The sequence below is a fragment of the Empidonax traillii genome, unplaced genomic scaffold (genome assembly GCF_003031625.1).
Source record: "Empidonax traillii isolate 1590-97213 ecotype Southwest subspecies unplaced genomic scaffold, ASM303162v1 scaffold1530:size152889, whole genome shotgun sequence".
Lineage (NCBI taxonomy): Eukaryota > Metazoa > Chordata > Aves > Passeriformes > Tyrannidae > Empidonax > Empidonax traillii.
This window is the reverse complement of record NW_020956723.1, coordinates 133,308-147,804: the sequence shown is the minus strand read 5'-3', so window position 1 is coordinate 147,804 and position 14,497 is coordinate 133,308. Positions and strand designations below refer to the sequence as shown.

General features: G+C 36.1%; 1 protein-coding gene and 1 long non-coding RNA gene across 2 annotated transcripts in view; one reads left to right on the top strand and one right to left on the bottom strand.

Annotated features, from left to right (window-relative positions):
• Positions 1-219: 219 nt before the first annotated feature.
• The window catches only part of LOC114070357 (potassium voltage-gated channel subfamily H member 8-like), a gene marked incomplete at its 5' end in the record, with an annotated part of 76,881 nt that continues 62,603 nt past the window's right edge, over positions 220-14,497 (top strand). The window contains 2 exons of the mRNA XM_027907716.1: positions 220-425; positions 5,961-6,168. Coding sequence (XP_027763517.1) covers positions 220-425; positions 5,961-6,168 — 414 coding nt within the window. The remainder of the gene's footprint in view (positions 426-5,960; positions 6,169-14,497) is intronic.
• The window catches only part of LOC114070359, a 16,712-nt gene continuing 12,743 nt past the window's right edge, over positions 10,529-14,497 (bottom strand). Inside the window, exon 3 of the long non-coding RNA XR_003573916.1 lies at positions 10,529-10,657. This is a non-coding gene — a long non-coding RNA (uncharacterized LOC114070359). The remainder of the gene's footprint in view (positions 10,658-14,497) is intronic.

Below are 14,497 nucleotides of genomic sequence, written 5' to 3'. Positions count from 1 at the left end.
TTTTTAATTCAAGCTCCTTTTCAAATCAATGAGTTATAAATGTTTTAGACATTCTGTTTACTCCTTGCGAAGAATCATGCATCAATTAGTTTAACTCTAAGTATGTGGATCTCTTACCACTATGGGTTCGTTGTTTCTGTATTACATTCTTCATCTGGCATTTGTGATGCCTAAGAAAAACAATCAGTGTTATGCTGGATTCTTGGTGTTATCCCCCAGGAATTAAGAAATCACTGTTTCTGATTCTGTTCCTTCTTTGTCAAGCAGATATTATTTTAAATTTCCGAACAACATATGTCAGCAAGTCTGGCCAAGTTATATTTGAAGCAAGATCTATTTGTATCCACTACGTGACTACGTGGTTTATCATTGATTTAATTGCTGCACTTCCTTTTGATCTTCTTTATGCTTTCAACGTCACTGTGGTAAGTACTAACCTGTCTTTTTAATTGTTCTTTTTCTTTTCAAAAGGGGTTCGTTGGTGTATTTTGGGTTTTTTCCCCAGATCTGGAAACTAAAACATAATGAACTAATCATACTGACATAATATCTTGCTATCTTTTTCAGCTTTGTGGTATATTTTCATATTGGATGTACTAATTTTTTAATTCAATTGTCATTACTTTGTAAACAGCTGCACCTATGTTAACTTCATGTTTAATTACACAAACACAGTTTTCTATCGTTTTTGCTCCCTTATGCTGCATAAATTCAGTCCTTAATTTTTCAACATTCATAAACTTTTACGGTGGTAAAGTAAATCATTGTTATAGTCAGCATGGTCAGCACTCTCACTCAGCCAGGGATCTTCTTTCTCTTTACCTCTAGGCATTTTAGTACAAAAATTACAGCACGATTACCAATTTTTGTGTATTCTAACACCTGTTGCTTACTGTTGTTGCTAACTTTGACTTTGCTTTCAACTCATCTTTTTTTAGAAATGTGATGACAAAAGGCTTAATCTACTTTGAAAAATGTTTGTTCTAACATCAAGTGATGTCACAATCATGATATATTACGTTTGTGTTGGCTTACTTATGCTAAGATAAATTTTTTTTATTCTGCTATCCCTACTAGATTTAGTAGAGTAAGAATCTACTAGGCAAAATTACAACAAACAAAGAAACTAACCCCCCCCCCCCAAATAACCAAAAACCCCTCCTCCTCCAAATGACAAAGTTTATTTTTTATTAAAAAACGATGGCAGAGGTTTCTTAATTTTGTGGACTTTTGCTTTAAGAGTCTAAGGTTTTTAGCTTTCCACTTTCTAATTCTCAGAATTTTGATCTTTCTTAATGAAGTGGACTCAATCTCAATTTCATTAAATGTGAGTTACAGACAAGCACATGGACGATAGGATAGACACATATCAGAAAAAAAAAAACTACATATAAAGATACTAGTCAGGAAGGGTCCCGTGTAAGGTATCATGTTTGATTTATCATTTAGTTCTATTTCCTTTGGTGAACTTCCTTTTCATTCCATTTGTTACTTTAAGAACCATCAATCTGATGCTAGTGCAGTAGCTCTTAAAACCAGACAATTAACAGTTCCACATTGCTCAATCACTGGTTTTTTATAACCAGTGGGTAATCTATTTAAATATATTGCTATCTCAGTTTATCCCTTATATTAAAACCAAAGGGCTAGCATAACTCAGTTGGGTTTATTCCTATTAAGAATTTTTCATTAAATGAACCAGGTTTAGCCTTTCCTTCAAGGAGAAAAGTAAAAAGACGCAAACAAAAACCAAGAAAACCCCAAGGCAAAACAAACAAACAAAACAACAACCAAAATCCCCATCTTTTTGTTCTCCACTAGAAGGACTGATATGCTTTCTGTACTTAATTCTGGAAAAGAAAGTATTATCCAATAATTATTTTTAGAGTTAAAATGTCACAGTTTAAAAAATACTATTATATGATTAATACACATCTCTTGACCTATACTTTTAAACTTTTTCCTTTAATGAGATTTCTGATATGATGATTAAGAATATCTGTGTACACTGAACTGCCCTTTGCTGGTAGTGGATCCTAGCACCCCAAATAATAAATTATATATAGCCATGTTGATTTTAAAATTAACATTTACTGACAGACGTAGCTTCCTGAATGCTTCAAGAGGTTAAACACCTAGTTAAAAATTTTTGCAGGGTCCAATCTACTTCCTCCAGTGACTGTGGCCCAGCTTTGGTAACTAACTGTTATATGGTGAAGACTTCCTCAGAGTAGAGTCAAGGGCCGACCCTCTCTTCCCTCTGGTAATTGAGAGCAAATCCAGAATTTTGGAGTCTGCACCCTGCATTCACCCCAGGAAACTCCATTGTTTGTTCTCTATGTGATTCCTCAATGGGAACACAGTGCCTTACTGTATCATATTTCCTATCATGACAAGACTTGGCAACTGTTAATATAACGCTCAAGACAACAATCACTATTGACCGTTTCAATAACAGGGGGAGGTGTTAATCACATTCTGCTGCTTTCAGACTTTATGATGTAATAAGCCGTTTCCTCATGTCTATTCTCAGATTTTCACTTCATCGACTTTCAGATGTTACCTCAGCAGAATGGTGAGAAAGAGCATCAGGGAGCATCTCACTCCTTTGCCGTTCAGGCCCCGGCACAAAAGGCTTATACCTAGATATAGTGCCACACATACCTGTGTATGGATGGCACATGTATGTCATACTTCAGTAGGAGACTGATGGAGCCAGAGCACGTGTAAATGCTGTGAAATCTCTTGCTATAATTGGATGTATTTTGAAAGAAAAAAAGTAAAACTGTATGAGTTGGCTCTACTGCCTTTACACTGTTGAGGGATTCTGCCCTACCATTAAATCTGGGACTCTTTGGAGGTCTGAGACCATGGGCACATTCCTGTTTAACTTCAGAGCATGCCAAGACCCCAGTTTCTTCCATCCTTGTGTTCAGCTAACATAAAGGATCCCTTATTTGTGGAAATGTGTTGTCAAATGTTGCCGAAGTAAAAAACCAGGCCATTAAGCACTAGTTATAATGATTGAATTTGCTCCTTTCTGAGTAGCTATTGATGGTTATAGAGCAAGAGTATCATTTTTTGAGAAAAAAACAACTAATCAGGTGGACAAAAATGATAAAAAATTTATCTTTCCTTGTTAATTCATTTTTTACGTAGGAGATGATTCTTCCAAGCAGAGAATTTAATCAGTGGTTTGTAGCAGCTTTATTTCTCAGTACTTCTCAGGACTGTGCTGATGGAGTTTGTGTTAGTCTCAGATAAAATTTTGTCCCTGTCATTTTGACAGAAAAAGGTTAACCCAGCTAGTCTAAAATGATTTAACAAAGTGGAAAATTTTGATGATTTTATATCTGTGGGCAAAGCAAGATCTATGCAGGCACAAGTATGTGTGCTGACTCCTCATTTTGTCTTTCTAAATTTGTGGCATAGAAAAAGAAGCTGCCTGATGGCATTTTAGGTCTTCCAATGATATATTGGACACAATACCAGAAAAGTGTTTGCCATGACTAATGAGAAAATTCAGTGTAATATCATATGATTAATTACATCTGTGATCAAATTTATGCTAGAAATTATTTTGAAATGAGGTGGTCCTTAGTCATTAAAAGGAAACATCTCCACATTAAAAAGAATATTATGGTATATGATTCACTGTCTTTATATCTACCAGCATTGTGTAGCTTAACAAAAATGGTCAGAATTTAGGCAAAACTAACTGGCAGGGCACACTGTAACAGTCCTTTTGCAATTTCTTACTGGTAGGGATGTAATAAAAAAATAATTTCACCTAAGTTATCATTATTTGGTTGTGATATGGTAGAACATAGGCTCCCATGTAAAGATGAAGCTCCAATGTGTCTGCCAGAGCGAATATACAATCATTATATACACAATCATTATACATATGTTTATATATTGGTACTAAACTTTTAAGAGTCAGTCATGAAGAGGGACCCTTTTATGTTATGAGTGCACTTTTAAGTGTTATGTTATGAGAACCATGTTTTGTTCAAACAAGCTGGTAAAAGAGGAGAAATGGGACTTTTGGAAATGAATTACCACAAAAATGTAGGCAGTTGGTATAGTTGTATATCATTCATAGAATAATTATAATTTAAAAGTTATATGATTGTATTAATGCAATTATGGCAATTAATCCAAATATTTTGCAACCTTGTGCACCAGATTTGCAGATGTTCTTGTGCTTATGACCACAGACATAACTAATTCCCTGACACTATGGATAAGATGGAGAAAAGAAATACGAGAAGACTTTATAAATGTTTGTGCACTTCAATGTCAGATCTTACTCTGTAGCAGTGAACTTCAAAGTATTTTTAAAAAGTATAATGTTTTTGCTCATTTTTTTCCCCCTGCTATCTATCTGAGAAAAAATGCAAAGGTTCTTGAGAAAAAACCCAATAAATAATGGGCAACAAATACTGCCCATTGAAGAAGCTCGTCGGAGAGTTACTTATGCATTATCAAAACTGTAGTAACCACACAAAAAAAAGAAGTTTGTAGATTTTTGTTATTTTCTTTTCAGACTTTGCACCTTCTTAAATCCTCAGACTGGAATAAAATCAATGAGTTGTTAAGTCTTTGAATAAATAAAATATACCCCATGTTGCAGAATTTATTAGTCATCTCGGACCTAGCTGTTAGTGAACATGCACCTATAAAATTTAGATTTCAGATTATTAGTTTTGATAACAGAAACAGAAAGGTTGAGCTTCAGGTTCTTCTGGATTAGCAGAAGCAAATGGATATTGATTGAACTGCGCTTTTAGACTTTCTCTTCAGCGAGCTCATTACTGTGCTCTGGGAGGGCTGTGGGAAGACATGTCAAGTCTGATGTTATTTTTGTAGCTGATGCATGTATCCTGTATCAGCCAGGATACTAATAGGCATTAATCCTAATGTCTCTTTAATAAAGGGGGAAAAAAGCAGCTTACTGTTAGTGAAAATTATGGCTATTTAGTCTTTAAAAAATAGAAGTATTTGGATCCTAATCTGTATGTTTTTTTGCTAACTCTACCCAACAGCTAAAACATGAGCCAAATACATACCATACAAGGCTGTGCACACTCTGGCATGAATGTAGGTTGCAGGATGCTGTAGCAGAGATTGGGTCATCCAGAGATTGCTTGCTTTGTGCTGAAGCTCCTCCAAGTCCAAGGCCCATAAACTTCGTAAACTGATGTATATTTACAGTGCTGAGCAGATTAGGTGCTGCTTTTGCCACAAAACCTTGAAAGATGATAATATTTCAGCTAGGGAATTTAAGAAGTGGTATTAGAAGTTTTAATGCAAGCTTTTTTGAGCTTCAGCTTAGTACAGAGCAGTAAAATATGCCCAGGTATGTGAACACAGGTTTAAATCAGAAGAAGAAATCTGAGCCTTCTCTAACTTCTCTCCTTCCTTGTTCTGCAAAATATCTGCTGTATGTTATAATCTCTTCCAGGATAAAATATAAACTGGTTTCATCTCATACATATTTCAGTTAGGTCTACTGTTAGAAGAAACTGAAAATCATCGTGTGCTTGGAGATATTTATTTTGTGGTTTCATATTACAACCTAATGAACACTGGTCAGTTTGGCATTTATATTTCTCTTCCAGAGCTGGGAAGAATACATTTTTCACAAACACACATTTTTAAGCTAAATCTGACAGAAGACTGTATTAAAAAAAAAAATCTCCCAATATTTCAAGTTTGTTTGGTTTAAATCAGGAATAGTAATTATATATTTACACATCAAAATGAAACACATTTTTTAAAGCATCTTCTTTACTATTCTCTGCTTATCTCAAGATGTAGTCTAGGAGCTATGTAACTGATTGAAGAGCAGGCAAAATTTCATAGAGCTTTTGAATCTCCTTTCTTTGGAGCAAGAGAACTATGTGGTGACAGAAGTAAGCTGCTGACAAGTTTTTTTTCTTTCCATCTTCTCCTAGGTTTCCCTTGTCCACCTTCTAAAGACAGTGCGGTTGCTCCGCCTCTTGCGTCTCCTTCAGAAGCTGGATCGTTACTCCCAGCACAGCACAATCGTTCTCACGCTTCTCATGTCCATGTTTGCCTTGCTTGCTCACTGGATGGCCTGTATTTGGTATGTCATAGGGAAAAGGGAGATGGAACAGAATAACCCCCTTACCTGGGACATTGGTAAGTTCTTCCATCCTACATACACATATACACGTGTATATATCTATCTATGTATGTAAATATATAAAAGCACATGTATAAGTCACTCAGGACTTTGGAGTTTGTTCAATCTTATACAATTTTTTAGTACTGTCTGTAGGAAAAAAAAGGAAGAGATTGGCACTCTAAATCTCAGGTCAATTTCAAAATGAGGGTTAAAATAAAAAGAAAGTGGCAAAAATAAATAACAATGAGATTTTTAAGAGTGACTCAAAGTTTTGAAAATTGAGGGTCTGGATAGGAAAGGGCTAGACAGAATGTGCAAAAGAAAAGTTCATGGGCTTTTGTGAGTTAGGAAAATTCGTCAACAGAGGCATTTCTTCGAGTGTGGTGATTATTCCTTCCTATATATTAAATCAGATAGGCCCTGAAATTCCTTCCAGTAGTTCCCTTTGGAACTATTGTTTAGCAGCTTTGCAGGTTATGCTCTTTCGGACAGCAGTAGAGGCATTTATCAATGGAGAGATGGTTTGGGGATGCTCAGTTTTGGTCCAATGTTTTCTACACCAACCTTCATTCTGATTTAATTGAGTGTTCCATATTGGTTCCTTAGATTTTAAGCTTTTCATTTTTTGTTAAAAGTTTATTATTATTTCTAGGAGTTGTACCCCCATGTGATGGTACAATAGAGAAACAATATACCTTGTATGTGTACCTTGTCAGGAACCTGACACCACCATGTACTCATACACTATTGAAGGTGTGTTACCCACTAGTACAAGAGCTGAGACTCGACATCTTCCCACATGGGTCATTCTGACTTTACTGAAAAGGCATATTTCTTTTGCTTTCCTTCTCAGATGCCACATCGATATCAGGAACCCCCTTTTCTCCCCTTTCTTCCTGATTCCTTGTGTTCTATCTTTTTAATTCTACTTGTATTTACCTTTAGCCTAATCTATTCACTGAAGCAGGAGACTAAATCAGGTCAGCAATAAAATTAACTGAAGAAGGGAAGCCTGGCTAGTTTCTTTATGCTATATGTAAGACATGATTGAAAAGCATACACATAAATTCTAATATGTAAGTTATCTGTGAGAGAAAAGGAATGCATGTGTATCTTTCATAAGCAGATTGTCTAATGGTCAGGCAGAGTTTCCCAACAGAAAAAATATATGGAGGGAGAATAATGCAAACACCTGTAGCCAAAGGCCAAATTCAAATTGCAATTGTCCTATACTTAGCTCCTTTGATTTCTTTTCTTTTAATCCTATTAGCATCTGTCTAAATCATCTAATAATAATAAATCTGAAGGAAAAACTACAAACATGTTAAAGGTGCTTGACCTCAGAGAGGTGAGGATGCTGGGTCAGGAAGAGGAAAAGAAGAAATAAAGCCCAAGAAATATATGTCTTTATTTTTTTGATAGGGTACTTAAAGTTTTGTGGAGTTTCTTATTCTTCTCGTTAGTTGTTTATTTTTCTTTCCCTTTGTAAACCAGGTCTGTGACCTGCTGCTGAAATCCTCATGGACTGCAAACCTCTCAAAGAAAAGACTGCAGCTGCAGGGGAGAACATACAAAAAAAGCCCACTGTGCAGAAATTGGTCAAATACTGCTAACATAGAAACAAATCCAGATAATAATAATAATAATAATAGTAGTAATAATAATAATAATAAATAATTCTCTCTAGTGGGAAGTAGCTGTGAAGACACATTGTCAGCTTATATAGGCCACAAAAAAGAGCTGGTTTCAAAGCATTCATTGCAGTCCAAATGATGATGATGGGCTGTATCTTGCTCCCCAGGTAGGGCTGCTGGCTGTGCTCCCTATGCTCCCTTTTCTCCAAGCCAAGGCCACAGTCAGGAAACTCTCTTCATATACCCTGGGACTCTTGCCATTTATTGCTATGAAAACATTAGCTTTCACCAATTTTTCACCAATTTTGTCCTTTCTTGGGCAAGGGCAATAATAAGAAAATGTCCCAACAACCTCATCAGAAGCAATCCCAGTTTAACTGGAACAGAGACATTTCCCAGAAGTCCCATTTGTGTCTCAGAGAAGAGTTTTGTATCTGGGTTATCACACACTGATCATCTCCTAGTGGGCTTCCCAGACAGAAACTGCTCCTTAAGAGCCCCTCACCATTAGCTTATCCTGGTGAGACTCAGTGACATTCCCTGGACAGCTGCAGGCAGGGCACCTCCACGTTGGATGGGCCAAGGTACTTCTTTCTGGTGTGTACTCTCCGACTTTAGCCTCCTACCTGGAAAAAGGGCTTCACCATTGGTCTTACAGCATGATATTGTTTTGGTTTTTTTTCCAATACTGTGGGTTTATGTTTTTTCCTGGAAAGCTATTCTGCTTGTAGATAGTTTCTAAAATATTTAGATGCTATAAATGTATAATAAGAATTACACTGTAATGACTCATGCAGAGCTCTTACAGATATTAATTCTGTATCTGTCAGAATGGGTATTTCTAAAGTTAAACAATTTATGGCTTTGGGGATTTGTTTGGAGTTTTTTGTTTGCTTGGGGTGGTTTTTGTTTTGTTTTTTTTTTTTTTAATGAAACAGTTATAAAATGTTAAAATATTAGAAACTGGTTTAAAGAGCTCAAAAAACTCCAGATAAAACTCAAAAAACTGGCATGAGGCTGCTGTTTTGCAAAGACCACTTCAGAACTGATGAAATTTCTGTGTAAGCTTATGTGTCACATATATGAGCAGAAAAATTATGTGATTTTTTTCAATTAGTGCAATTTTTATTGCTCTGCACATGCAAACTACTTGCTGGTGAAACACAATGAAATTAAGTCGTGGGCCTCTGTGTGCTATATCTTTTACTACTCTGGTGATACACAGCTGATTATACGTTGCTAGATTTTCCTTTCACTTTAAGAAAACTTCCAATGACGAGTTCATTACACCTCACAGCATCTACATAGGTAATATGTTGAGAGGAGAATGGTAAGTATGATTTAGAGTATGAGTGATTAAGGAAAGTAAAATGAGATCTAGAGGTAATAATAAATCACAAGCAAATAATGTACACAGGTAATGTTACTGTAAGACACTGAGTAAATTCAATTCTTCTGAAGGAAAACCTCAATTGAAAATTTTTGGAGAGCATGTAAAAGAGACTTTTTACTGCAGGCAAAGCAGTGAAATAGATCCTAAGTCTTATATTTATAGATTTTAATTTTTTAACTTTTAATTTTGATACATTACTACCAAAACTCGAGACTCAAGTTTCAATCAGTACATCTTATACAAAGTTTATTCCAGCCATTAAGAGGCTTTCTAATTGACAGCATTAAAATTACAATGCAAAAGTTATAAATCCTATACTATTTTTCGTTTAAAGAAATGTGCCCCCTCTTTGGAATCTCTACTTTTGATTCATCACTGGAGTGTCTCAGATGATGTGCTCCTGAAGAACTGGTGCACTGAGTATGGATGGTGCAGTGTATACAATAGCTGAAATATAGGAATGGGGTTGTTCTAAGAAAGGAAAATGATGCCTGGAATGAAAAGAAGATTAATTTGCTTTTTATGCTTGCTGCTATTTTTTGGGGGGTGGAAGGGGGTGCAGGCTGGGGGAAGAGGCAGATGGAGAAAAAGCTTTTAGCAACCTCTTTACTCAGTTTAGTGCTTCCTGAGAAACACTGCAGCACAGATTTCAAGACTGAGGTTTGCTGACACTTAAAGCAAGTATTTTAAAGCTGCAGTACTGTTAACATAATACTTTGAACCTTGCTGTGCCATCAGATATGCACCATAGCCCCATATGCACATTGACTTTAGTGGGAGCAGCATTTGCTTCTGTGTATCTATTTCTCTGGCTAATTTAAACAAATTAGGTGCTTAATTTGCATTTGGATTGGGGCAATGGGAGTGCTAAAGTTCTTCCTATGAAAATACCCAGGACTGAAAACAGTATTTGCTTTGTTCTTGCTGGACGTAATCGTAAGGGTTTATTTCACTTTTTGTCTTTCTTCAGGCAACATTCCCACTGCAAATAATATAAAAACAGGGCTACAGTCACTAATTTAGCCATTTGATTGCAAAATGAGAAAGATGTAGTGTCTGGGTATATATTGTTCATGAACTGTCATGATGTGGTGGCATTGGGTCTTACAGCAGTGTAGCATAATGTTAAAATCTGGATCTGTTGCATAGCTCTAGTGTCGCCACATTTAACTGAATTCTTTGGAAGGTATGCAGTATGGGCATTGTTTTCAGAGCTAGAAGCCTTTACCTCAGCAAGTTCTCCCATCTCAGGAAACAGTTGTTCCATGTGCAGCAGCTTGACTCTAATGTCTGATAAAAGACAAAAATCCTGGATGGGTCATTCCCACCCATGTGAGACAATGGTACAGTCCTTGTCTTGCTTTTTGCCTTCTAGTATTTTCAGGTCTCTCTGTGTAACATGCCACCTTGTTCTGCTCATTTGTTCTCATTGGTGAAACAGATGTCTCCCTGAGACATGGAATGATTTTCAGCAACCTGTAAAAATAAGATTAATTTTCTATTACCTGACATGGAGTAGAGGCTAGACTATGTAGAGGTTCCCAGCTGATCCTAGCACTCTAATTCCATTGGTTATCATTTCTGTAGGTTAACTGGCATTAGATTTAGGCATAGGTTCTTTATTTGCTGACTACTCTTTTGTATTAGTATATACTGAGCTATTCCCTTCAGGTTTTTGTCAAATATAAGAAAATGACTTTTCAATCTGTGTCTGCAGGGAACAGATAATATTGAAAATTTCCTATTGAAGAAGGCATTCATTCTGTAAGAACCATGTGAGCTGTTGAAAATCAGATGTCTTGAGTGTAATGAGGAGATTAGGAGAGGGCCAAGAGTCAGGATACTGGCTCCCTTACGTAGTCAAAGCTGTCAGGTAAAATTTGTGTCATTGTCTCAAAACCAAAAAATTCTTCCTGTCCATCAGATATTTAACTGCAACTTCTTGTTAATCCAGCTACAGTAACACAAGATTGTCACTATGGAGGTGTTGGTATCAATGCAAAATACATTAAAAATAATAACCTGTGCTTTTATAGAAAACAAAGTATATGTGTTTACTTTGGGAGAAGCTTTAAAATTGGATCTGTAAAGGGTATTGTTCTTCTGCTTTTTAAATCTTTATTTCAATGTAATACTTCTACTCTTATCTCAGGGGTTTACTCATTTTTCTCATTTACTCAGTTTTATACTTTGCAGCACTTTTGAAAACAAGAATTCAATTGTGACTGAACCACGGTAGTTTCACATGCTCTGCAATACAAAACTTCCCTCACAAAATTTGTTCATCACACACTGGTAGTGTGAACCTTTAAAAGGACTTGGATGCTGACTTCGAGTGAATACACTCAATTAGCTCTCAGTGGCAGAGTTAGGTACAGAATAAGGTACACAGCACCTGAGTGGTGCCAGTAGGGACTGTTGAAAATAGGCCCTTTTTCTTAGGTTTTATATGCCTCATGTTGGGCTGAAGTGAACAGCCCAAGTTCACAACTGCCTTCCCCCCTGAGTCCTAGAGGGAATTTAGATGAAGGGACAAGGTGGCTGAAGGATCTCCACTGGGTGAAGATAGGAGAGAATCTCCAAGTGTCTTACTCATGTAAAGATAGTGGCACTTCTGGTCTGATGCAGAAATTGGCTGAAATGGATTGTCCAAAATGTAGATGTCTTATGTCTCAGATGCAAACTTTAGGTTACATTCTTGTGCTTGCATTCCTAAATTCTGCCCAAGTCCTTTGTGGTCCCCAGGTAGCTTCAGTCTTGTCAGAAGACTCAAGTCAGCATCATTGGAATATCCATTAAGAGAGACATCGTCTAGAGAATTAAATTCTCTAGAGTTTCAATAGCTTGGGAAGTTTCAGTGCTAGGAACTTTTTTCCAAGTTTATTCTAAGAAACCCAAGACAGCTGTTGGTTTTCATAATGTTCTTAGCAATTTTGTCAGGAATTCTGAAGGTAAAGATTTAAGCCTAATCTTGACAATAGATACTTATGACATTGGTGTATTTATTCAGGATAAAACTCTTACTATCCTCTTTTCAGAAGAAAGACTATTTTTAGGTACATGTATCTGGTAGTTCTTCCTCAAATAATGTATGTTAGTGGTTTAACTAAGTTGCTGGTGCTCTTGGATCCAGCATAACCATGGGGTAAATAGTACTAGAAATCATATTGAAAAAATCAGTGTCATTACGTCCATTCTTGATCAATACAATACATAATTTGTTAAAGCAATAATTACTTAACTTTTGACTCTTAGTATTTTCATATTGTATTGCACCTTATAACGTACTCTAGAAGCAGGTATATATTAATGATGTTTTTGCAAAGGAGTGCAATGATTTAAATGGCTAGACATGACAAAATGAGTTGCTATCAAACCTGAGAGGTTTAGTTTTTCCTTTTATTTTTTTGTATATGAATTGTGTTAATGATCTCAGATCATTCTAGCTTTATCTCCTCTGCTAAAGAATTAAAAAAATTGGGTTTGAAAGTGATGTGAGAAATTTTTACTAAATTAAGCATTTAAAAACCAAAACAAAGAGAAGTATGAAAAATAATGAGATTCTTAAAATACCTGATTGCCAGTCTGCTTTTGAACCCTCTGAGGCTCATATCTTCAACACATTCTTGGCAACATTGGCAGCCAGGAACTTAGTTTTAAAAAATATGAAAACTGAGATTTTGTGTGCTCTTGGATTTCCAGGGACTGGGGCTGTCAGGAAAATCAGCTAACAGAAGACAAAGGGTAAAACTATAGCACTAAAGAATGATCAGTTTTTGGACACAGGTGATGTGTTTGGTGCATGCAGGTACATGCACCTACTTCTCTATTAACAGACCTACCTTCTGGTCCGGTTGAGCCTGGATCTACATCAGAACAGCTTCTAGTAATTTCAACAAAATATTCAGCTTATGAAGAGCTAGGACTAACAAACTAGAACTGGAGCCTTGGGAAAGGCTGCAGCTGGCACCTTCTCTCATGCAGTCTGGCAGATGGCAAGGTTCGGCACAGGTGCCCTGCACTCCCTGGTCTTCTATGGTAGGAACAGCAGTTGAGGGTTTTTTGTTGCACTGTAAGAACTGAATGAATCCTCCTTACTGACAGAAAGAGTACTTGTAAATTTCCAAGGGTCTTGGCCAAGAAAACTGTGTTCTACTATAAAATATTGGTGTAGTTTCACTGCTCTAAACGCACACATCCGTCAGGTTAGAACTGACATGCGTAAATTTATGAATCCTGGCACAGACCAGGAAAGAACGTCATGCTGACTACATCGTGCAGGACATCATTCACCAGCAATGATCAATTGCTCATTTCAGTCTGTCATCTCTGTACCTGAATGTTTGATTTTAATTTCTCTTCCAATCTGCTTCATTACGTTTTTGATTATCGGTTTTCTTCATTTTTTGTCATTAGTAATAACAGAACATGCTCCTATGTTTTTTTAAGGGTTTCTTTCTGGTTTTTAAGAGGTATCTTTAAGAAAAAGGATTTTAAAAAATATAGTTTTTTCATGCGTGAGTGCTGGCATCTTCAGTTTACTAGAATAAATTTTATATATCTATATACATCTGTAGATGTAGATATATATAGATATATACAAAATAAATAAAGCTCTGTTGACCTGGGGTACCTGTATTGAAGGTCCACTGTTGTGTGGAATAGAAATACCTGTATACTCACCTGTTCATTTTGTTTGTGGGAAGCAGGGCTGAAAATTCACTTCTAATTAATACAAGAAGGAAACTGTTGATGGCTACCACTCTTGTGAAGTACTTTGGGGTATCAGTATCTGAAAGCCTTAGACAACTAATTTGGGTTATTTTGTGCAGTACTATATGAAATAATTAGCCCCTGGAGTGTCATAGAGAAATAATGAATAGGAATAAACTGGGAAACCAAAACAAGGAAATTACTTTGAAGCTATGAAACTTTTCAAAGCACTCATCTTACAAATGATTTACAAACAGTGCTTACTACATCGCACAAACTTTGAACAAGACAAGGATGCACCAAAGTTCGGAAGCATTATATAGTGATGAACCACTTTAAGGCAATGGAAGCAGAAATTTTTAATCCCCAAATATCTATCATTGGAATGCCTTTAAATATTTTTAATGTCTTTTTTTAATCCGTATGAATTTTACTCCTCTGTGAAAGTTAATACTTTTACTGTATACACAATGTGTAAATTTTCCATGAATTAATGTTTGAAATGCACAATTTCTAGCCTTGTTAGAACAAAAGTAGATAAAATCATGAAGAAATTAGAGTGAATAAATGTACAACCAAATGTACAACCAAAAAATATTTATT